Genomic DNA, 22160 nt, shown 5'->3' on the forward strand with positions numbered 1-22160 from the left:
ATTTGCATTTTTCATCATTTCTCAACGTATCGTATGAAAAAAAATCTTGATGATCCCGAGAATGAAAAGCGTAAAAAAATACGGTTTTAATGGAACAAAATTAGTAAGATTAATGCTTTAATGATATATTCCGTGAAGTCAAGCAAAGTACCAGTCCGGTCTAGCTCATTCAAATTTCGTGATTACGGAATCTACAACAGATGGCAACTTGTGAGACGGATAAATACGAAATCCTGTCTACCTATTTTAACAAAATTTTTAAACGATAAAATTCTCACTATATAAAAACCAACAAAGATAAAATAACAAAGTATTGTCGTGAGATTTATTTCACTATATTCTCATTTAAATTTACAAATAGAAAGTTTTATACATAATTAATTACGTAATTAATAGAAAATAATGAATAATATTTACTATGCGTTATAAGAATATTTAAAATTCATATATTTTTAAAATTCTATTAATATATATTAATACTTTATAATATTTATATTTTTATCCTTAACACTGTTACTATTTTATTATAAAAATATGAATATGATGCCAATACATTATCAGCAAATATTTATGTATTTACATTTTTCTAATGCTAGAATGTATGAACTGAGTGCTTAACCTTACAGGTTATAAATTCATAAATAAATCGACACAATGTTGTCACATTTACGACAATGCATAGTGTACAATTTAATACACATATCAGACTGTAGTATTTCGGACAATCTCAGCTACAAGTTTTGTGTGTACAAATGAGAATTTCTTAACCCATATCGCCTTATAAAAGCATTAGTTTTAACCAAGACTGTCACACTTGAACCACTTTAAAGTTAACAATACGTTCTATATAACCATAATTGTTAAAATTTCATTAAACTATTGTTAAAATCGTTATTGATTTCATTTCTTGCTGTCAATATGTTTGAAAAACTGCGCCAAGTGTTCTACGCAACCACATACACGCGTTCTCGGTTATGTGCATGCCCCCTCCACTACGGTGTTTCCGGCGCTGACCAGTTCGAGTTGCATTACTGGTTCTAACAATTCTCTAACTTCGACCCCAAGTTCTAGTATAGTATTGTGTTCAGTGGGATGAACATCGGTGACTATCCATATTTTCACGTGGTGACGATCATTAGAAAAACAAATATGTCTTTTTTCAACAATCTCCCAAATGAGCTATTAATAATGATTTTTAATTTGTGTGATGTGTCTACTTTATCAAAGATTAGTATGGTATGCAAAAAATTTCATGGAATATCGAATATGATATTACATAATAAAACTAAACATTTGCTTGTTACAAATCAGAAGTCAAAAAAATTTCTTGAACGGTAAGTTAAATAAAGCTTACAATTAGTATTTATTTGTATTTCAATTTATTCTACAATTTTCTTTTTAACGCGTTTCCTGCTAAACCGATTTTTTTGTTTACGAAAAATAATCAAGTATCTCAACACGTGGAGCTCGTATAATCCACGTGGTCAGGATATGTGATCGTTAGGAAACGTGAAAGTTTTCACTTTTCACGTTTACGCTACAAAGGAAAAATTACCTGATCGATGCAGAACAGAAATTTATCAAAAATCGGTTTGGTAGGTGTTAAAACATGTTAAAAAGAAAATTCTAGAATATATATAATACATTGAACTCTTTAACATACTGGAGTAAGTCTTGAAAAAGTGGGGATGGACCACTGTGGAAAGAGAGTTTAATATTGCCGAGGGTATCTGTCTCATCCCCACCAATACATGGTGTGAACGTGGAAGGAGAACAGACACCCACCGGCTGTTATTGCTCTCCATGGCCCGAAAACTACACATTGGCTCTTATGGGAAGGCTCTCTTGAGTATGTTACAGAGCTCAATGATATAGTATAATTCTCTATGGTATATATGTATATACAGGGTGATTCAAAACAATCTGATATTCTTACAATACTATATACTTGGTCGAATTCTCAGACAATTTTTCCTTTTGCAAAATGTTTTCCAAAGATTGGTATTTGAGCTGTAATTGAAAATAGTTTAGCCACTTACGAGCCCGATACGGGCAAGCAGAAACAGCGCAACGCGTTATGAGACTAATATTTAATCACACCATAAGCACTACTTCGGCTTTATATTTTTAGTTTATTTGTCAGTTACGTAAAACTCGCGTTTTCGAATATCTCACTTTCAAGCGTTACGTTATAGCCCCCCTAGACGGTGAATAATAATTGTACAATATTGTATAGACAATGCACTAATAATATAAACTTCAAACGTTCAATATTATTGTGCAATATCAAACATTGTACAATAATATTGACTGTTTAGGAGAGTTATTAGTCTCACAACGCGTTGCGCCATCTCTGACTGTCCGTTGTATCGGACTCGTAAGTAGCCAACTATTTTCAATTATAACTCAAAAATTAAACTTCGGACGAAATTTTACGAAAGAAAAAATCGTCTTAGAATTCGCTCAAGAATAGAGCATTGCAAAGATATCAGAGTGTTTTGAATCGCCCTGTATATAGAATATTATTCTATATATTCTATAATTATATATACATGGTGTCCGGGACGAAAACTATCAATAATAAAGGCTCGTTATTTCATAACACATTTATTAAAATGCTGTTTGTGGTAACTCAACAAGTGAAACTCAACAAATTTTTAAGGATATCAGTAAATCTCAATCGCAGATGTGTTAGAAAACACCTCGCGAGAAATTAAATACCGCCTGGACGTCTGCCGTGCAACAAGAGACGCGCATATAAAGATTGATTGACTGATTTGAAATTTACTGATATCCCTAAACATTTGTTGAATTCCTCTGTGTATTTTACCACAAACAAATATATATAAATATTATTAATATATAATTAAAAATATTAATAAAAAAATGTTTTGTGATAACAAAATCTTTTTTTTTTCAAATAAAGTACATTATCTTTTTATTAGTTTTTCATACATCTTAACATTAATTCATAGCATTTTGTCATGTTTTTAGTTGTTCAAGTTGTTGAAGTTGCAAAACTTGATTTAATTTTTTAACAATGTCTTTTTAAAATGCATTTAATATTTGCAGAATGTTTTCAGAATAAAATATTTACAATTTTATATAACATTATCTTAAGAAACATACAACTTATTTTCTTTTATAGATGTAAACCACAATTATCTTATATTCCTCAATTTATTATGAATTACAACTGGAGACAAAGAATATATAAAGACAGACAAATAGAAAAATTCAATCCAAAGTCGTTTCTAGACAATAGAAAACGTCTACAAATGACTAAAAATATGGTTTTGCTTTGTAATAAGCATAGTCTTTTTGCTTATAACCGCGCAAATGACGGTACCATTAAAATGGGTAAAAAGGCTAAGATATTTAGCGATTCTCCATTTAGAGATTTTTTTTATTCCAATAATGAAATTATAAGTGGCCACGAGTGAGTATTTATATTTATGACATTGTCTTATATTTATTTCTTTTTTTTTATTTCCGAAAAAAATTCTTACAGAGATGGTAGTATCAGGCACTGGATAATTGAATCACTTACTGAAAAAAATGATATTAAACACTTAAGAACACATTACAATGTACACGATAACATTAGACACATAGATGCAACATTGCGACATATTATATCAGGTTCTTCAAATTCAATAAAGGTAAGATTTAAAAAATTTGCAATAATATTATGTTAATATAGCAAGTAAAAAGTCTGGTTTTGTTCAGATACAAAAATATACATATAAAAATTCGTATGGAAAGTACTTAGAGTATTTAGAAAAAAAAAGGCAAATATCTTACAATAATGAACGCGAGGTGCAATCAATGTTATTTGATCCAACTGGAACAAAATTTGCTGTTAGTACTTATACAAAAAATCCTGAACACTTATCGTCGCTTCTAATTTATGATATAGATGACAGGTAAGTTATGTTTTAAATAATTAATCGTTTTCAACAAGTGTTCGATTAAACATTGACTATGGCCGATATTCATAGTCATTTCTTATATATAAGATCGTCTTAAATCATCGTCATCGTCGTCTTAAGATACTAATATGGTTTTTTAATTGGTTCATAAAATTTTAAGACAATACTTAAGACAATCTTAAATATAAAAACAGACTATGAATACCTATGTTAATATAGACACTATATACATATACATACAGACCTATATGATCATATACATCATTACATGATCCGATTTAGTAACTATAGTTCATAATTATAACTTATGCTCGGTTCCACCAACGTAGATTAATTTTAATTTTGGTTTAACTTATTCTTCATCTTTTTCTAATTCTTAGAACTAGAAAAAGATAAAGAGTAAGGAGTTTGGTCTCATGTCTTTAGTCTTTTAGGTTTTTATATGTAGTCGTATATTTGAAATAATATGCAACAAACACTAATCTAAAAAAATTTTAGAGATTCCGTAATAGATAAAACAGAAGATTGTTCAAATTATCGTTATAAACCTGGTGCTTTCCAACTACTATGGGAGGATCCTCATACTATTCTCATATGTTATGATTCTTATATTAAAAAAATGGATATAAGGTAATAAATCATATTGTTAATATTAATTGGCCATTCAATTAGTTAAATTCACTACTGTGATTTCAGAACATCCGAATTTGTACGTACATGGAATTGTTCATCCGAAAATAACGAAATATTAACATGTTTTACAACAGATAAAATATTAACATGTTTTACAACAGATAATCTATACACTATTATGACAGGGACGACCAATAATCAAGTTCTTCTATGGGATCAGAGACAAAATGCTTACATTCAAGTTTGTATCACTTTTAAATTTTATGTATCTTGTACTTTAATAGTGACCTATTATTAACTATTTTAAAAATTTTTAGGCGTATACAACGTGTACACGGCGCAGTATAATTTCCATAGAATTTGATAGCTCCCATCTGTATACTGTTACAGACAAGTATTTATGTCAATATGACTTTCAGGAAAGGTTTGGTTTTCGCGACAGAAAATATATTTTAAGCAATTTTTTTAAATAAAAAGTGTTGATTAACAATTTTTCTTTTAATATATTTTGAATGTATAAAGAAAAGTTTTATACTTTGTGTGATAAAGTGAAAAAATAAATAGCAAATCTTTGTATGTGGCATGGTTGCTTTAAGCACGTTTCATATATTTGCATTTTTCATCATTTCTCAACGTATCGTATGAAAAAAAATCTTGATGATCCCGAGAATGAAAAGCGTAAAAAAATACGGTTTTAATGGAACAAAATTAGTAAGATTAATGCTTTAATGATATATTCCGTGAAGTCAAGCAAAGTACCAGTCCGGTCTAGCTCATTCAAATTTCGTGATTACGGAATCTACAACAGATGGCAACTTGTGAGACGGATAAATACGAAATCCTGTCTACCTATTTTAACAAAATTTTTAAACGATAAAATTCTCACTATATAAAAACCAACAAAGATAAAATAACAAAGTATTGTCGTGAGATTTATTTCACTATATTCTCATTTAAATTTACAAATAGAAAGTTTTATACATAATTAATTACGTAATTAATAGAAAATAATGAATAATATTTACTATGCGTTATAAGAATATTTAAAATTCATATATTTTTAAAATTCTATTAATATATATTAATACTTTATAATATTTATATTTTTATCCTTAACACTGTTACTATTTTATTATAAAAATATGAATATGATGCCAATACATTATCAGCAAATATTTATGTATTTACATTTTTCTAATGCTAGAATGTATGAACTGAGTGCTTAACCTTACAGGTTATAAATTCATAAATAAATCGACACAATGTTGTCACATTTACGACAATGCATAGTGTACAATTTAATACACATATCAGACTGTAGTATTTCGGACAATCTCAGCTACAAGTTTTGTGTGTACAAATGAGAATTTCTTAACCCATATCGCCTTATAAAAGCATTAGTTTTAACCAAGACTGTCACACTTGAACCACTTTAAAGTTAACAATACGTTCTATATAACCATAATTGTTAAAATTTCATTAAACTATTGTTAAAATCGTTATTGATTTCATTTCTTGCTGTCAATATGTTTGAAAAACTGCGCCAAGTGTTCTACGCAACCACATACACGCGTTCTCGGTTATGTGCATGCCCCCTCCACTACGGTGTTTCCGGCGCTGACTAGTTCGAGTTGCATTACTGGTTCTAACAATTCTCTAACTTCGACCCCAAGTTCTAGTATAGTATTGTGTTCAGTGGGATGAACATCGGTGACTATCCATATTTTCACGTGGTGACGATCATTAGAAAAACAAATATGTCTTTTTTCAACAATCTCCCAAATGAGCTATTAATAATGATTTTCAATTTGTGTGATGTGTATACTTTATCAAAGATTAGTGTGGTATGCAGAAAATTTTATGAAATATCATATATGATATTAAATAAAAAAACTCAACATTTGCTTGTTACAAATCAGGTGTCGGAAAAATTTCGTGAACGGTAAGTTAAATAAAGATTACAATTAATATTTATTTAAATTTCAATTTATTCTACAATTTTCTTTTTAACGCGTTTCCTGCTAAACCGATTTTTTTGTTTACGAAAAATAATCAAGTATCTCAACACGTGGAGCTCGTATAATCCACGTGGTCAGGATATGTGATCGTTAGGAAACGTGAAAGTTTTCACTTTTCACGTTTACGCTACAAAGGAAAAATTACCTGATCGATGCAGAACAGAAATTTATCAAAAATCGATTTGGTAGGTGTTAAAACATGTTAAAAAGAAAATTCTAGAATATATATAATACATTGAACTCTCTAACATACTGGAGTAAGTCTTGAAAAAGTGGGGATGGACCACTGTGGAAAGAGAGTTTAATATTGCCGAGGGTATCTGTCTCATCCCCACCAATACATGGTGTGAACGTGGAAGGAGAACAGACACCCCCCGGCTGTTATTGCTCTCTATGGCCCGAAAACTACACATTGGCTCTTATGGGAAGGCTCTCTTGAGTATGTTACAGAGCTCAATGATAAAGTATAATTCTCTATGGTATATATGTATATACAGGGTGATTCAAAACAATCTGATATTCTTACAATGCTATATACTTGGTCGAATTCTCAGACAATTTTTCCTTTTGCAAAATGTTTTCCAAAGATTGGTATTTGAGCTGTAATTGAAAATAGTTTAGCCACTTACGAGCCCGATACGGGCAAGCAGAAACAGCGCAACGCGTTATGAGACTAATATTTAATCACACCATAAGCACTACTTCGGCTTTATATTTTTAGTTTATTTGTCAGTTACGTAAAACTCGCGTTATCGAATATCTCACTTTCAAGCGTTACGTTATAGCCCCCCTAGACGGTGAATAATAATTGTACAATATTGTATAGACAATGCATTAATAATATAAACTTCAAACGTTCAATATTATTGTGCAATATCAAACATTGTACAATAATATTGACTGTTTAGGAGAGTTATTAGTCTCACAACGCGTTGCGCCATCTCTGACTGTCCGTTGTATCGGACTCGTAAGTAGCCAACTATTTTCAATTATAACTCAAAAATTAAACTTCGGACGAAATTTTACGAAAGAAAAAATCGTCTTAGAATTCGCTCAAGAATAGAGCATTGCAAAGATATCAGAGTGTTTTGAATCGCCCTGTATATAGAATATTATTCTATATATTCTATAATTATATATTCATGGTGTCCGGGACGAAAACTATCAATAATAAAGGCTCGTTATTTCATAACACATTTATTAAAATGCTGTTTGTGGTAACTCAACAAGTGGAACTCAACAAATTTTTAAGGATATCGGTAAATCTCAATCGCAGATGTGTTAGAAAACACCTCGCGAGAAATTAAATACCGCCTGGACGTCTGCCGTGCAACAAGAGGCGCGCATATAAAGATTGATTGACTGATTTGAAATTTACTGATATCCCTAAACATTTGTTGAATTTCTCTGTGTATTTTACCACAAACTAATATATATAAATATTATTAATATATAATTAAAAATATTAATAAAAAAATGTTTTGTGATAACAAAATTTTTTTTTTTCAAATAAAGTACAATATCTTTTTATTAGTTTTTCATACATCTTAACATTAATTCATAGCATTTTGTCATGTTTTTAGTTGTTCAAGTTGTTAAAGTTGCAAAACTTGATTTAATTTTTTAACAATGTCTTTTTAAAATGCATTTAATATTTGCAGAATATTTTCAGAATAAAATATTTACAATTTTATATAACATTATCTTAAGAAACATACAACTTATTTTCTTTTATAGATGTAAACCACAATTTTCTTATATTTTTCAATTTATTATGAATTACAACTGGAGACAAAGAATATATAGAGAGAGACAAATAGAAAAATTCAATCCAAAGTCGTTTCTAGACAATAGAAAACGTCTACAAATGACTAAAAATACGGTTTTGCTTTGTAATAAGCATAGTCTTTTTGCTTATAAACGCGCAAATAACGGTACCATTAAAAAGGGTAAAAAGGCTAAGATATTTAGCGATTCTCCATTTGGAGGATTTGTTTATTGCAATAATGAAATTATAAGTGGCCACGAGTGAGTATTTATATTTATGACATTGTCTTATATTTATTTCTTTTTTTTTATTTCCGAAAAAAATTCTTACAGAGATGGTAGTATCAGGCACTGGATAATTGAATCACCTACTGAAAAAAATGATGTTAAACACTTAAGAACACATTACAATGTACACGATGACATTAGACACATAGATGCAACATTGCGACATATTATATCAGGTTCTTCAAATTCAATAAAGGTAAGATTTAAAAAATTTGCAATAATATTATATGTTAATATAGCAAGTAAAAAGTCTGGCTTTGTTCAGATACAAAAATATACATATGTAAATTATGAAGAGTATTTAAAGGAAAAAAAGCAAATAGTTTACAATAATGAATGCGAGGTGCAATCAATGTTATTTGATCCAACTGGAACAAAATTTGCTGTTAGTATTTATACAAAAAATCCTGAACACTTATCGTCGCTTCTAATTTATGATATAGGTGACAGGTAAGTTATGTTTTAATTAATTAATCGTTTTCAACAAGTGTTCGATTAAACATTGACTATGGCCGATATTCATAGTCATTTCTTATATTTAAGATCGTCTTAAATCATCGTCATCGTCGTCTTAAGATACTAATATGGTTTTTTAATTGGTTCGTAAAATTTTAAGACAATACTTAAGACAATCTTAAATATAAAAACAGACTATGAATACCTATGTTAATATGGACACTATATACATATACATACAGACCTACATGATCATATACATCATTACATGATCCGATTTAGTAACTATAGTTCATAATTATAACTTATGCTCGGTTCCACCAACGTAGATTAATTTTAATTTTGGTTCAACTTATTCTTCATCTTTTTCTAATTCTTAGAACTAGAAAAAGATAGAGTAAAGAGTTTGGTCTCATGTCTTTAGTCTTTTAAGTTTTTATATGTAGTCGTATATTTGAAATAATATGCAACAAACACTAATCTAAAAAAATTTTAGAGATTCCGTAATAGATAAAACAGAAGATTGTTCAAATTATTGTTATAAACCTGGTGCTTTCCAACTACTATGGGAGGATCCTCACACTATTCTCATGTGTTATGATTCTTATATTAAAAAAATGGATATAAGGTAATAAATCATATTGTTAATATTAATTGGCCATTCAATTAGTTAAATTCACTACTGTGATTTCAGAACATCCGAATTTGTACGTACATGGAATTCTTCATCCGAAAATAACAAAAAATTCACATTTTTTACAACAGATAAAATATTAACATGTTTTACAACAGATAATCTATACACTATTATGACAGGGACGACCAATAGTCAAGTTCTTCTATGGGATCAGAGACAAAATGCTTACATTGAAGTTTGTATCACTTTTAAATTTTATGTATCTTGTACTTTAATAGTGACCTATTATTAACTATTTTAAAAATTTTTAGGAGTATAGAACGTGTACACATCACAGTGTAATTTCCATAGAATTTGATAGCTCCCATCTGTATACTGTTACAGAAAAGTATTTATGTGAATATGACTTTCAGGAAAGGTTTGATTTTCGCGAAAGAAAATATATTTTGAGCAATTTTTTTAAATAAAAAGTGTTGATTAACAATTTTTCTTTTATTATGTTTTGAATGTATAAAGAAAAATTTTATACTTTGTGTGATAAAGTGAAAAAATAAATAGTAAATTTTTGTATGTGGCATGGATGCTTCAAGCACGTTTCATATATTTGCATTTTTCATCATTCTTCAACGTATCGTATGAAAAAAAATCTTGATGATCCCGAGAGTGAAAAGCGTAAAAAATACGGTTTTAATGGAAGAAAATTGGCAAGATTAACGCTTTAATGATATATTCCGTGAAGTCAAGCAAAGTACCAGTCCGTTCTAGCTGATTCAAATTTCGTGATTACGGAATCTACAACAGATGGCAACTTGTGGGACGGATAAATACGAAATTCTGTCTTCCTATTTTAACAAAATTTTTAAACAATAAAAATTTCAATATATAAACTAAGAAAGATAAAATAACAAAGTATTATCGTGAGATTTATTTCACTATGTTCTCATTTAGATTTACAGAAAGAAAATTCTTATACATAATTAATTACGTGATTAATAGAAAATAATGAATAATATTTACTGCGCGTTATGAGAATGTTTAAAATTCATATATTTTTAAAATTCTATCAATATATATTAATATTTTATAATATATATATATTTATCTTTAACACTGTTACTATTTCATTATGAAGATATGGATATGATGCCAGCACATTATCAGCAAATATTTATGCATTTACATCTTTCTAATGCTGGAATATATGATCTCAGTACTCAACCTTACAGGATATAAATTCATAAATACATTAACACATTGTTGTTACATTTACAACAATGCATAGTTTACAATTTAATACACATATCAGACTGTAGTATTTCGAACAATCATAGCAACAAGTTTTGTGTGTACAAAAGAGAATTTCTTAACCCATATCCTCTTATAAAAGCATTAGTTTTAACAAGGACTGTTACGCTCGAACCACTTTAAAGTTAACAATACGTTCTATGTAGCCATAATTGTCTAAATTTAATTAAACTATTGTAAAAATCGTATTAATTTTATTTTTTGCTGTCAATATCTTTGAAAATCTGCGCCAAGCGTTCTACGCAACCACATGCACGCGTTCTCGGTTATGTGCATGCTCCCTCCACTATGCCCTATCTACACCGAAGGATAATCCTGCTTGTGGCTCATCCGAGCGAGTAATGTAGACAACCGAAAATCATACTGAAGTTGGTTTTCAATCATACCAACCCAAAAAAACAAATCACTCATCAGAATATTTGCATATAAAAAGCAAAAATATTTCTATAAAAAATAATCTTCTGTCGAACAGAATAACAATTCGGGATACCTTAGATCGGATGAAAGTTTGTTTTATAGGCTAGATACTGAAATTATTACCGGTTTTAAAGTCAACGGTACCAATATAACAACACTAAAATTGTACTTAGTGTAGACGAGCGAAAGTGGTCGGATGAGCCACAAGTAGGATTATCCTTCGGTGTAGATAGAGCATTACGGTGTTTTCGGCGCTGACCAATTCGAGTTGCATTACTGGTTCTAATAATTCTCTAACTTCGACCCTAAATTCTAGTATAGTATTGTGTTCAGTGGGATAAACATCGGTGATACTGTCCATATTTTTACGTGGTCACGTTCTTTAAAAAAACAAATATGTCATTTTTGTATCTCCCGAATGAGCTACTGAATAAAATTTTCAATTTATGTGACGTGTATACTTTATCAGAGATTAGTGTGGTATGCAGAAAATTTTATGAAATATCATATATGATATTAAATAAAAAAACTCAACATTTGCTTGTTACAAATCAGGTGTCAGAAAAATTTCGTGAACGGTAAGTTAAATAAAGATTACAATTAATGTTTATTTAAATTTCAATTTATTCTACAATTTTCTTTTTAACGCGTTTTCTGCTAAACCGATTTTTTTGTTTACGAAAAATAATCAAAGTTCTCGACACGTAGCTTGTACAATTCACGTGGTCAAGATATGTGATCTCTAAGAAACGTGAAAGTTTTCACTTTTCACGTTTACGCTCCAAAAGAAAAATTACCCGATTGATGCAGAACAGAAATTTATCAAAAATCGGTTTGGTAGGTGTTAAAACATGTAATTTGGTAAGTGTTAAAACTCTATAACTGTACTGGAGTAAGTTTTGAAAAAGTGGGGATGGACACTGTAGAAAGAGAGAGTTTAATATTGCCGAGAGTATCTGTCTCATCCCCACCAATACATGGTGTAAATGTGGAAGAAGTACAGACATCCCCCGGCTATTATTGCCCTCCTTGATCCGAAAACTACACATTCACTCTTATGGGAAGGCTCTCTCCAGTATGTTATAGAGCTCAACGATATAATATAATTCTCTATGTATATATGTATATACAGGGTGATTCAAAACAACCTGATATTCTTACAATGCCATATACTTGGTCGAATTCTAAGACAATTTTTCGTTTTGCAAAATGTTTTCCAAAGATTGGTTATCGAGCTGTAATTGAAAATAGTTAGCCACTTACGAGCCCGATACAACGAGCAAACAGAAACAGCGCAACGCGTCATGAGACTAATATTTAATCACACCATAAGCACTACTTCGGCTTTGTATTTTTAGTTTATTTCTCAATTATGTAAAACTCGCGTTATCGAATATCTCACTTTCAAACGTTGCGTTATAGCCCTCCTAGACGGTCAATAATAATTGTACAATATTGTATAGACAATGCACTAATAATATAAACTTCAAACGTTCAATAATATTGTGCAATATCAAACATTGTACAATAATATTGACTGTTTAGGAGAGTTATTAGTCTCTGTTTAGGAGGGTTGTATAGTCTATTAACGCGTTGCGCCATCTCTACCTGTCCGATGTATCGGACTCGTAGTCGAAGTGGCTAACTATTTTCAATTATAACTCGAAAACTAAACTTCGGACGAAATTTTGCGAAAAAAAAAGTCTTAGAATTCGCTCAAGAATACGGCATTGCAAGAACATCAGATTGTTTTGAGTCACACTGTATATAAAATATTATTCTATATATTCTATAATTATTTTATATATCTTATTTTCTTTTATAGGTGTAAACCACAATTATTTTGTATTTCTCAATTTATTACGCATTACTGCTGGATAAATAAAATATGTACAATAAGTGGAATAGATAAATTCAATCCCAAAAACTCATTTGTAGACACTGGAAAACGCCTACAAATGACTAAAAATGCAGTTTTGCTTTGTAATAAGCATAGTCTTCTTGCTTATAACCGCGCAAATGACGGTACCATTAAAATGGGTAAAATGACTAGAGTATATAGCAGTTCTCCATTTGGAGATTTTGCTTATTGCAATGATGAAATTATAAGTGGCCACAAGTGAGTATTTATATTTATGACATTGTCTTATATTTATTTCTTTTTTTTATTTTTGACAAAAATTTTTACAGAGATGGTAGTATCAGGCACTGGAAAATTGAATCACTAGGTGAAAAAAATTATATTAAACAATTAATAACACATTACAATGTACACGATGACATTAGACACATAGATGCAACATCGCAACATATTATATCAGGTTCTTCAAATTCAATAAAGGTGAGATTTAAAAAATTTGCAATTATATTATGTTAATATAGCAAGTAAAAAGTCTGGTTTTGTTCAGATACAAAAATATACACATGAAAATTCGTATGAAGAGTATTCATTTTTGGAGGAAAAAAACCAAATATTTTACAATAATGAATGCGAGGTGCAATCAATGTTATTTGATCCAACTGGAACAAAATTTGCTGTTAGTATTTATACAAAAAATCCTGAATACTTATCGTCGCTTCTAATTTATGATATAGATGACAGGTAAGTTATGTTTTAATTAATTAATCGTTTTCTACAAGTGTTCGATTAAACATTGATTATGGCCAATATTCATAGTCATTTCTTATATTTAAGATCGTCTTAAATCATCGTTATCGTCGTCTTAAAATACTAATATGGTTTTTGAATTGTTTCATAGAATTTTAAGACAATACTTAAGACAATCTTAAATATAAAAACGGACTATGAATACCTATGTTAATATAGACACTATATACATATACATACATCCCTATATGATCATATACATCATTACATGATCCGATTTAGTGACTATAGTTCATAATTATAACTTATGCTCGGTTCCACCAACGTAGATTATATTTAATTTTGGTTCAACTTATTCTTCATTTTTTTCTAATTCTTAGAACTAGAAAAAGATAAAGAGTAAGTTGAACCAAGATAAAAATTAATCAACATTGGTGAAAATGGGCATTAGTGAACTATATAACATTATGGCTGCGTTCCGAAATTCATTGCCAGTATTAAAAATCTACAATATACGTAATGAAAATTATAGATTTCCAACATTGGTAGTGAATTTCGGAACGCAGCCTCTGGTGTGCCAAAAAGAGCCGTGGTGGTCATTGTGGAAAAAGGAGAGATACATTATAATGTTTACGATTTAATGGATTTTGATCGACTCAAGTTTGATTAATTACTATTTTACTTTGAATTCAAGTCTTTTATTGATGCAGACGGTGGTGCAATGACGTCATTAATCAACCTTGGGTCGATCAAATTTTGTTCATTCGAAAACGCTATTAGATGGAGAAATGTGTCTCATGTCTGTTTTGGTTTTAATATCCTCCATCATATTGGTAATAAATGTGAAAAAAAGACAGATATCTCCGTCTACTGTTGCAATCTTTTGGCTACAAATTACACATTAGTTCTTATAGGAAAGACTCATTTCAGTATGTTATGCAGCTCAAAGAAGCAAAAGACAGGAGTTTGGTCTCATGTCTTTAGTCTTTTAGATTTTTATATGTACTCGTATATTTGAAACAATATGCAACAAACACTAATCTAAAGGAATTTTAGTCATTCCGTAATAGATAAAACAGAAGATTGTTCAAATTATTGTTATAAACCTGGTGCTTTCCAACTACTATGGGAGGATCCTCACACTATTCTCATGTGTTATGATTCTTATATTAAAAAAATGGATATAAGGTAATAAATCATATTGTTAATATTAATTGGCCATTCAATTAGTTAAATTCACTACTGTAATTTCAGAACATCCGAATTTGTACGTACATGGAATTATTCATCCGAAAATAACATATTAACATGTTTTACAACAGATAATCTATACACTATTATGACGGGGACGATTAATGATAAAGTTCTTCTATGGGATCAGAGACAAAATACTTACATTCAAGTTTGTATCACTTTCAAATTTTATGTATCTTGTATATGTATCTTGTGTATGTATCTTTAATAGTGACCTATTATTAACTATTTTAAAAATTTTTAGAAGTATAAGAATAGGCATGAAAAAACCAATATATATTCTATACAATTTGATAGCGCTCATCTGTATGTTGCTACAATCAGTAATTTATTTCAATATGACTTTAAGGGAAAAGTTGATTTTCGCGAAAGAAAATATATTTTAGCAAGTTTTCTTTAAATAAAAAGTGTTGATTAACAATTTTTCTTTTATTATGTTTTGAATGTATAAAAAAAATTTTATACTTTGTGTGATGAAATTAAAAAATAAATAGTAAATCTTTGTATGTGGCATGGTTGCTTTAAGCACGTTTCATATATTTGCATTTTTCATCATTCTTCAACGTATCGTATGAAAAAAAATCTTGATGATCCCGAGAATGAAAAGTGTAAAAAAATACGGTTTTAATGGAACAAAATTGGTAAGATTAATGCTTTAATGATATATTCCGTGAAGTCAAGCAAAGTACCAGTCCGTTCTAGCTCATTCAAATTTCGTGACTACGGAATCTACAACAGATGGCAACTTGTGGGACGGATAAATACAAAATCCTGTCTTCCTATTTTAACAAAATGTTTAAATGATAAAATTCGGAATATATAAACCAAGAAAGATAAAATAACAAAGTATTATTGAGATTTATTTCACTATATTCTCATTTAGATATACAAAAAGAAAATTTTTATACATAATTAATTATGTAATTATACATAATTAATTACGTTATTAATAGAAAATAATGAATAATATTTATTGCGCGTTATTAGAATGTTTACAATGTACAATAAAATGGCAAAAAATTCGAATAAATATAAGAATATATGATATATATTAGAATGAATATAACGTATCAGAGCGTTGAGGTTATTTTTCTTGCAAATTTCATAAAGCATGAACGTCGTTATGTAATATACATTTTAAAAATGAATAATTTTATGAATAACTTATTGTTATTTGCAATTGAAAAGTTTCCTGGAAAATATCATTCCGCAAACAAAATAATTGTAATACCGCTTACTTAAAACAACTTTCACGAAAAGAATTTAAAAACGTTACTTATGAATCTATTATCGTGCTCATAAAAGTTATCATGGATTTTGCAATTCACATTTTCATGGTTAACTTGTATTACGTATTGAAGCTATCATTGCATAAATAATGCAGTGTTTAAAGTCGCTATGTACAACATATTTTCACATAATTACCCAAATTGTAACAAAGTGTACAACACAATAAACACTGTGCATTATGATCCATCGAGAAGTCATTATACAACAAATAGATTACTGCAGAAATAATGGCTGCATGTAGCCATAAAATTTCTGCAAATTCAAAGAAATTTCAAATCCACGAATGATATGAGGCCACGGAGAGCATATACAATCATCGTAGCACATGTATCTGACGATTAAAAAAAAATGTTAACGTAAGAGTATGTTTATGAGCAATAGGATAGATGCGACCTTAAATCCAGAGGAAGAATTCGATCTTATGTCTTTTAAGGATCTAAGAATTTGACTCGATTCGATTTTATTCTCAGTCATTCTGTAAGAGATAAACTATGCTCGATTCACGATTCTCGATTTTATATAGGAATATAAAATTAAATTAATTTGATGAAAATTAATCCATATTGAATAAAAGCAGTAGAATAATAATGCTTTATGATAATCTAAATCTTATTGTATTAATGCAATCTCTTTACGTATACCTACAACTCTTTTTATAATTCTAAACACTTCCAATTTTATAAATTTAAATTCTTAAATGTCTTTTTTCTACCATATTTTTAAATTTTTTAATAAATAAAATTCATATATTCTTAAAATTTTGTCAATATATATTAATATTTTTTAATATTTATATTTTTATTTCTAACACTGTTACTCTTTTATTATGAGAATATAAATATGATGCCAATACATTATCATCAAATATTTATGTATTTACATCTTTCTAAAGCTATTAGAATTTTTATTTATATAACTTCACCTCATAAAACTCTTTACGCGTTCACATTATCTGCAGATTATCTATTCTTGGTACATGGTAAACTTATAGTTAACGCCGAAAACACAAAATATACAGAATGATTTAAAACAACTTGACTGTTCTAAAAATGATATATCTTCGAGCGATTTCTGAGATGATTTTTGTCGCAAAATTTTGTCCGATGCTTTTAAATTATAATTGCAAAAAGTTCGCGCTACTCACACAGGAACAGTACAACGCATCGTAAGACGAACGTAACACTTAATAGTCTCATGATGCGTTGCGTGTCTTTGCCTGTCCAGATTGGTATGTGAGTAAGGAATTATTATCAATTATAATTTAAAAACTAAGCTTCAGACAAAATTTTGCAAAATGAAAAAATTGTCTTAGTAATTGCTCAAAAATATGACATTTAAAGAAATCAGGTTGTTTTGAATCACTCTGTATATACGTAGGTTGCGAATATAAATAAAAAAATCGCCTTTTTTGCAAATATTTGCGGTCATATTTGGTCATCAGTAATGGCATCGACAATTGAATACTTAATCAGCCTTATCCATGCAACACTTATTTGCAATTATGAATCAATTGGATAGTGCGCAGACTCATACACACACTTGCGCACTTGCACACTTACACACATACAGTAGACCAGTAAAGTAGGTCTTAAAAGCAGTCGTCGGAAGTTCGACTGTTTCAAAAAGTTTCACACAGCTGAAGGAATAGAGTCTCTCAGTTAAAGCTTTGGAAATAAATCGCGAATCAAACAAACTCGCAGAATAACAATTATCTAACATGTCGAAGATTAAGGATCTTACCAAGTTCTCGGCTACACAACTACAGGAGTTTTTAATGTCTTTCGACATAGTGATGTCCGATATCGACGGTGACGATAACAAAATACTATAATCTATTTTTATAACATGTATTTAATGTTTACCACATGTCTCATGTGAACAAAATAATCAAAATACCTTAGAATTCATTAATGAAACATTGATTTCGGAGATCATGTAAGACTAGTTGTTAAATATTAAGAATTTTGGTATAAAATGTAATTATATAAACTGATGCATTTCTAATAAGATTTTCAAAATTCTAATAAAAATATTTTATAAATATTACGTGCTTTTAATATTTTTTAATAAATAGCACAAATATAAAAATATACAGCAAGCGATGAAACTGTTACATATATGTGTGGTGTGCATGTGTATTCTTCAGGAGTCGTGAGACAAATCAATAAAGATCCTATCGAGGGTGCTATGGAGTCTTTAGCAGCAATGCAAAAAATGGGAAAACAAGTGTATCTAGTAACGAATAATAGCACAAATGCAATGGACGATATTTTTGAGAATGCTCGACGTGCTTCTTTAAATCTGAGTTCGGTAAGTTCTAGTATTATAATTAATTGCTTTATATCGTGATCATTTTTCTACTTTTTTACTTTTTTATTAAATAATATACAATAAACCGATCCAATTTATACAATATCTAAAAAAATTTACAAAATATCAACAAATAATAGAGACAATTGCGCTTACAGGACCGCATAATTAACACTATCAAAGTGATCGTCTGGTACTTGAAAAAAATCGATTTTCGTGACGAAGTTTTCGCCATTGTTTCAGAGTTGTCTCGTAATATATTAAAAGAAGCAGGGATACGATTAGTAGAGGAAGTAAGTAAAAAAATTAAATAATCTTTAGACTTTTCTAAAATCTTAAATAAAAAGCAAAAGAAAAGAAGAAAAAGATTAAGTTAAGTATTAATTTTGCAGCCAAAAGCATATGAAACTAATGCAAAAGCAAGCGTTAAAGAAGTTTTGGATAGACCATCTGTTAAAGCTGTAATTGTTGATTTCGATCTACATATCAATTGGTCAAAGCTAGCTTTGGCCATATCGTGCCTTAAACGTAAAGATGTGTTGTATATAGCTGGTGTAACGGACGAATGGTTTAATGTACAAACATCACCACATAAAATTAACATTTTAGGTAAACGTATATAAACATAATTAAATAAAAAACTGCTTTCTGTTAATAATATGTAAATATTTCTACTACTATTTATATATTTATATTAATATTTACGGATATGCTTTACTATATAAAGTGCTCCTAAACATGTACAAAAAAATTCGGGAAGTAATTCCTTGAATAGAGTTTCATTTTTTGCATTTTTTTCTAAGAGATCACCTTAAATTTTTAGTTATTATACCATCCCGATTGAAAATATTGAAGATTTAAGGAATCACATAATTGCATCATGCAAAACAATCTGTAATACACCTTCTATATTTGAACGTTGTCAATCAATAAGAAAAATAGATTCATGTATCATGCCTAGAGGTGGTTATTTCCAACAAGTCCTATAATATTATTTAATTCCGTATTTGTTAAAATATATTTTTTTAAATCTTATTTTTAACCTTGAACATTTCTCGAAAACTATACCGTTTAGGATATTGGTGAATATGAACTTTTCTTCCAGAAATTACCCAAGAAATCACTTCTCGTATTTTTTTGCACATGTTTAAGAGCACCCAGTATAAAAAAACTATTATTTTTTTATATATGTATAAAAATAATTAGTATCCCGAGAAAAAATGGTATAATTGGTCAGATATAAATATATATAATTAGTTATGAAAAGATCTTATAACATATGTAATTTTATATGATCATATAAAATATTACATGTCATCAGATCTTTTCATAACTAATTATATATATTTATATCTGACCATATTATACCATTTTTTCTTGGAATGTGTAATAACGTAATATTATTTACATATAAATTTCTTTTATTCTATGACTTGTTTATTTGACGTAAGAAAAAGTTGAAAAACTGTTTTTCTAATTTATAAAAAGAATATAATCATATTTTCTCATTATCAGGTGGTGGACCATTAATAAATGTTATTAGTGCACAAAGCGGAAGGAAGCCAATTTTATATGGGAAACCTAGTGAAATTTTAAGAGATTACATTGTAGATACGTGCAACGTGACCGACCCACGCAGATGTTTGTTTATTGGTGACACGTTAGTAAAAATTATAATAAAATATTCTTCATTACATGCATATTTCTTATCTAAAATTTATGCTGAAAAATATACATGCAGTGCATTCAAACGATTATGTTTTATTTATACGAGTGTCTTATTCTGTCTATTGTGAAAAATAATTTTATTGATTCAAAAACATAAACGCAGGGCTGATCAAGATATGAAGTTTGCCTCAATGTGCGGATTTATGAAGCTTTTCATCGGCTCGGGATGCAACACTCTGGAAGAGACGCAAAAGGAAGAGGATACCTGCCCTGATTATTATCTTCCCACTTTGGGCCAATTATTTTCTGCCTATACAAGTCCACAGTGTTAATACACAGTCGATGATAAGAATAGTTAATCATTTATTCCTTAGTAGGAGAATAAACAATTACTGATAACATTAATTCCTCAAATTAACGTTTGATTATTTATAAGAAAGCATATATATTTTCTTATAATCCTACGTACGAAATGATACATATATATATATATGTGTGTGTGTGTGTGTATTTGAATAATATTGCGATGTTCAGCAATGTGATAAATTTTATACAACATTGTACATATATTTTAACCATTTTCACTTAAATGATAAATTAAGAAATACAGAAATAATTGAGAAATTTTTTTAACAAATTTAAGCATTTAAATGAGTTTTATATAGGCATGATTCTTACTATGACGATTGTGTTGTATCATTTATTAAAAATAAAACGTGAATGTAATAATCAAACATTGTTAATTATTCGTATTACTTAAAACATCTGCTTAATATCTTTAAGCATTGTAATGTATTAAATATTGTTATCATAATTTTGTGGTGTTACGTTACAGTTTATTAATACATAATATTAGAAAATTTGCTTACTTGCATAACTTGCAATTTCAAATTTCTTTTTAACAACTGTGAAATTAGTTTTAAGATTGAAGAATTTTGTTGCGTCAAGCTCTTCAATTGTTTTCGAAGAGATAAAATATAAAATAAAGAATAACAATGCTATTAATATTGCTAATATATTATTCTATTCTATGTGTGTATATTGAAAACATGTCATTGCCATTTTCATGCAATCATTGATCGGAACGATCTATGATTGTTGATGGTTGGCATAGACAATTGCAATAAAAATGTAATTGTGCTACTTGTAAATAAAAATAAAAAAAAATAATATTCAATAAAAAACTGCGGTTATGTCATATTTGCAAAGATGTGTTTTATCTTGACGATATGACGTTGAAATAAATGCAAAGAATAGGCTTTTTTCATAGATAAATATAATATTACACTTCACGAAACATAGAGAAATTTATTTTAAAAATTTTTAAATGTGATTGTAAATAAATTAGATAAAATAAATAATAGAAACAGATAAATTATACTATTATATTAAACTATCACCATTAACTATTGCTCTTTAATTTAAAATTAAATTCTTTAATTATAAACAATTTGAATATAACAAAAATTTTATTTTATTAGATTCAAACAATAATGCAATTTTTACAGTTACAATTTACTATTATAACGCAAAGATTTCTGTGATTATGAGTATCATAGAGTCGGCTGCCGTGACCT

General features: G+C 28.9%; 3 protein-coding genes and 1 long non-coding RNA gene across 8 annotated transcripts in view; 3 read left to right on the top strand and 1 right to left on the bottom strand.

The window, feature by feature from the left end:
- LOC105670496 (uncharacterized) overlaps window positions 1–22160 on the bottom strand; it is a 170866-nt gene that overhangs the window by 60745 nt on the left and 87961 nt on the right. The window lies entirely within an intron of this gene.
- Window positions 1022–11477, top strand: LOC105668095 (uncharacterized). 5 transcript variants are annotated; one of them, XM_067350321.1, is made up of 13 exons: window positions 1026–1334; window positions 3149–3439; window positions 3512–3662; window positions 3730–3926; window positions 4431–4562; window positions 4629–4806; window positions 4883–6507; window positions 8321–8611; window positions 8684–8834; window positions 8904–9088; window positions 9591–9722; window positions 9789–9966; window positions 10043–11471. In XM_067350321.1, the coding sequence occupies exons 7-13, from the start codon at window positions 6266–6268 to the stop codon at window positions 10196–10198; spliced, it is 1335 nt and encodes a 444-aa protein (XP_067206422.1). In that variant the 5' UTR covers window positions 1026–1334; window positions 3149–3439; window positions 3512–3662; window positions 3730–3926; window positions 4431–4562; window positions 4629–4806; window positions 4883–6265; the 3' UTR covers window positions 10199–11471. The 5 variants fall into 5 exon arrangements, with proteins under 5 accessions (XP_067206423.1, XP_067206422.1, XP_067206419.1 ...); XM_067350318.1 differs by having other exon boundaries at window positions 1037–1334; window positions 10043–11464; XM_067350322.1 differs by lacking the exon at window positions 8321–8611 and having other exon boundaries at window positions 1022–1334; window positions 10043–11477.
- LOC105670475 (uncharacterized) lies at window positions 11643–15730 on the top strand. The gene is made up of 7 exons (XM_012364009.2): window positions 11643–12031; window positions 13279–13572; window positions 13644–13794; window positions 13862–14055; window positions 15118–15249; window positions 15316–15463; window positions 15560–15730. Exons 1-7 carry the CDS (start codon window positions 11850–11852, stop codon window positions 15713–15715), a joined length of 1257 nt encoding a protein of 418 aa, XP_012219432.2. The 5' UTR covers window positions 11643–11849; the 3' UTR covers window positions 15716–15730.
- On the top strand, window positions 18215–20997 carry LOC105670498 (chronophin-like). Its single transcript, XM_012364042.2, has 6 exons — window positions 18215–18413; window positions 18752–18915; window positions 19074–19208; window positions 19308–19524; window positions 20431–20575; window positions 20747–20997. The coding sequence occupies exons 1-6, from the start codon at window positions 18323–18325 to the stop codon at window positions 20913–20915; spliced, it is 921 nt and encodes a 306-aa protein (XP_012219465.1). The 5' UTR covers window positions 18215–18322; the 3' UTR covers window positions 20916–20997.

Source organism: Linepithema humile, chromosome 2 (genome assembly GCF_040581485.1).
Source record: "Linepithema humile isolate Giens D197 chromosome 2, Lhum_UNIL_v1.0, whole genome shotgun sequence".
In the NCBI taxonomy this organism is placed as follows: Eukaryota; Metazoa; Arthropoda; class Insecta; order Hymenoptera; family Formicidae; genus Linepithema; species Linepithema humile.

Bases quoted from the DNA above. Each gene is read 5' to 3' on its own strand.
- LOC105670498 (XM_012364042.2), top strand. From the start codon at position 18,323: ATGTCGAAGATTAAGGATCTTACCAAGTTCTCGGCTACACAACTACAG. The intron at 18,414-18,751 runs GTGACGATAACA...TGTATTCTTCAG, and splicing joins AGTGATGTCCGATATCGACG to GAGTCGTGAGACAAATCAAT. The intron at 19,525-20,430 runs GTAAACGTATAT...TCTCATTATCAG, and splicing joins ACATAAAATTAACATTTTAG to GTGGTGGACCATTAATAAAT.
- LOC105668095 (XM_067350320.1), top strand. From the start codon at position 1,093: ATGAACATCGGTGACTATCCATATTTTCACGTGGTGACGATCATTAGA. The intron at 3,927-4,430 runs GTAAGTTATGTT...AAAAAATTTTAG, and splicing joins ATTTATGATATAGATGACAG to AGATTCCGTAATAGATAAAA. The intron at 4,807-4,882 runs GTTTGTATCACT...AAAAATTTTTAG, and splicing joins GACAAAATGCTTACATTCAA to GCGTATACAACGTGTACACG.
- LOC105670475 (XM_012364009.2), top strand. From the start codon at position 11,850: ATGTCATTTTTGTATCTCCCGAATGAGCTACTGAATAAAATTTTCAAT. The intron at 13,795-13,861 runs GTGAGATTTAAA...GGTTTTGTTCAG, and splicing joins GTTCTTCAAATTCAATAAAG to ATACAAAAATATACACATGA. The intron at 15,464-15,559 runs GTTTGTATCACT...AAAAATTTTTAG, and splicing joins GACAAAATACTTACATTCAA to AAGTATAAGAATAGGCATGA.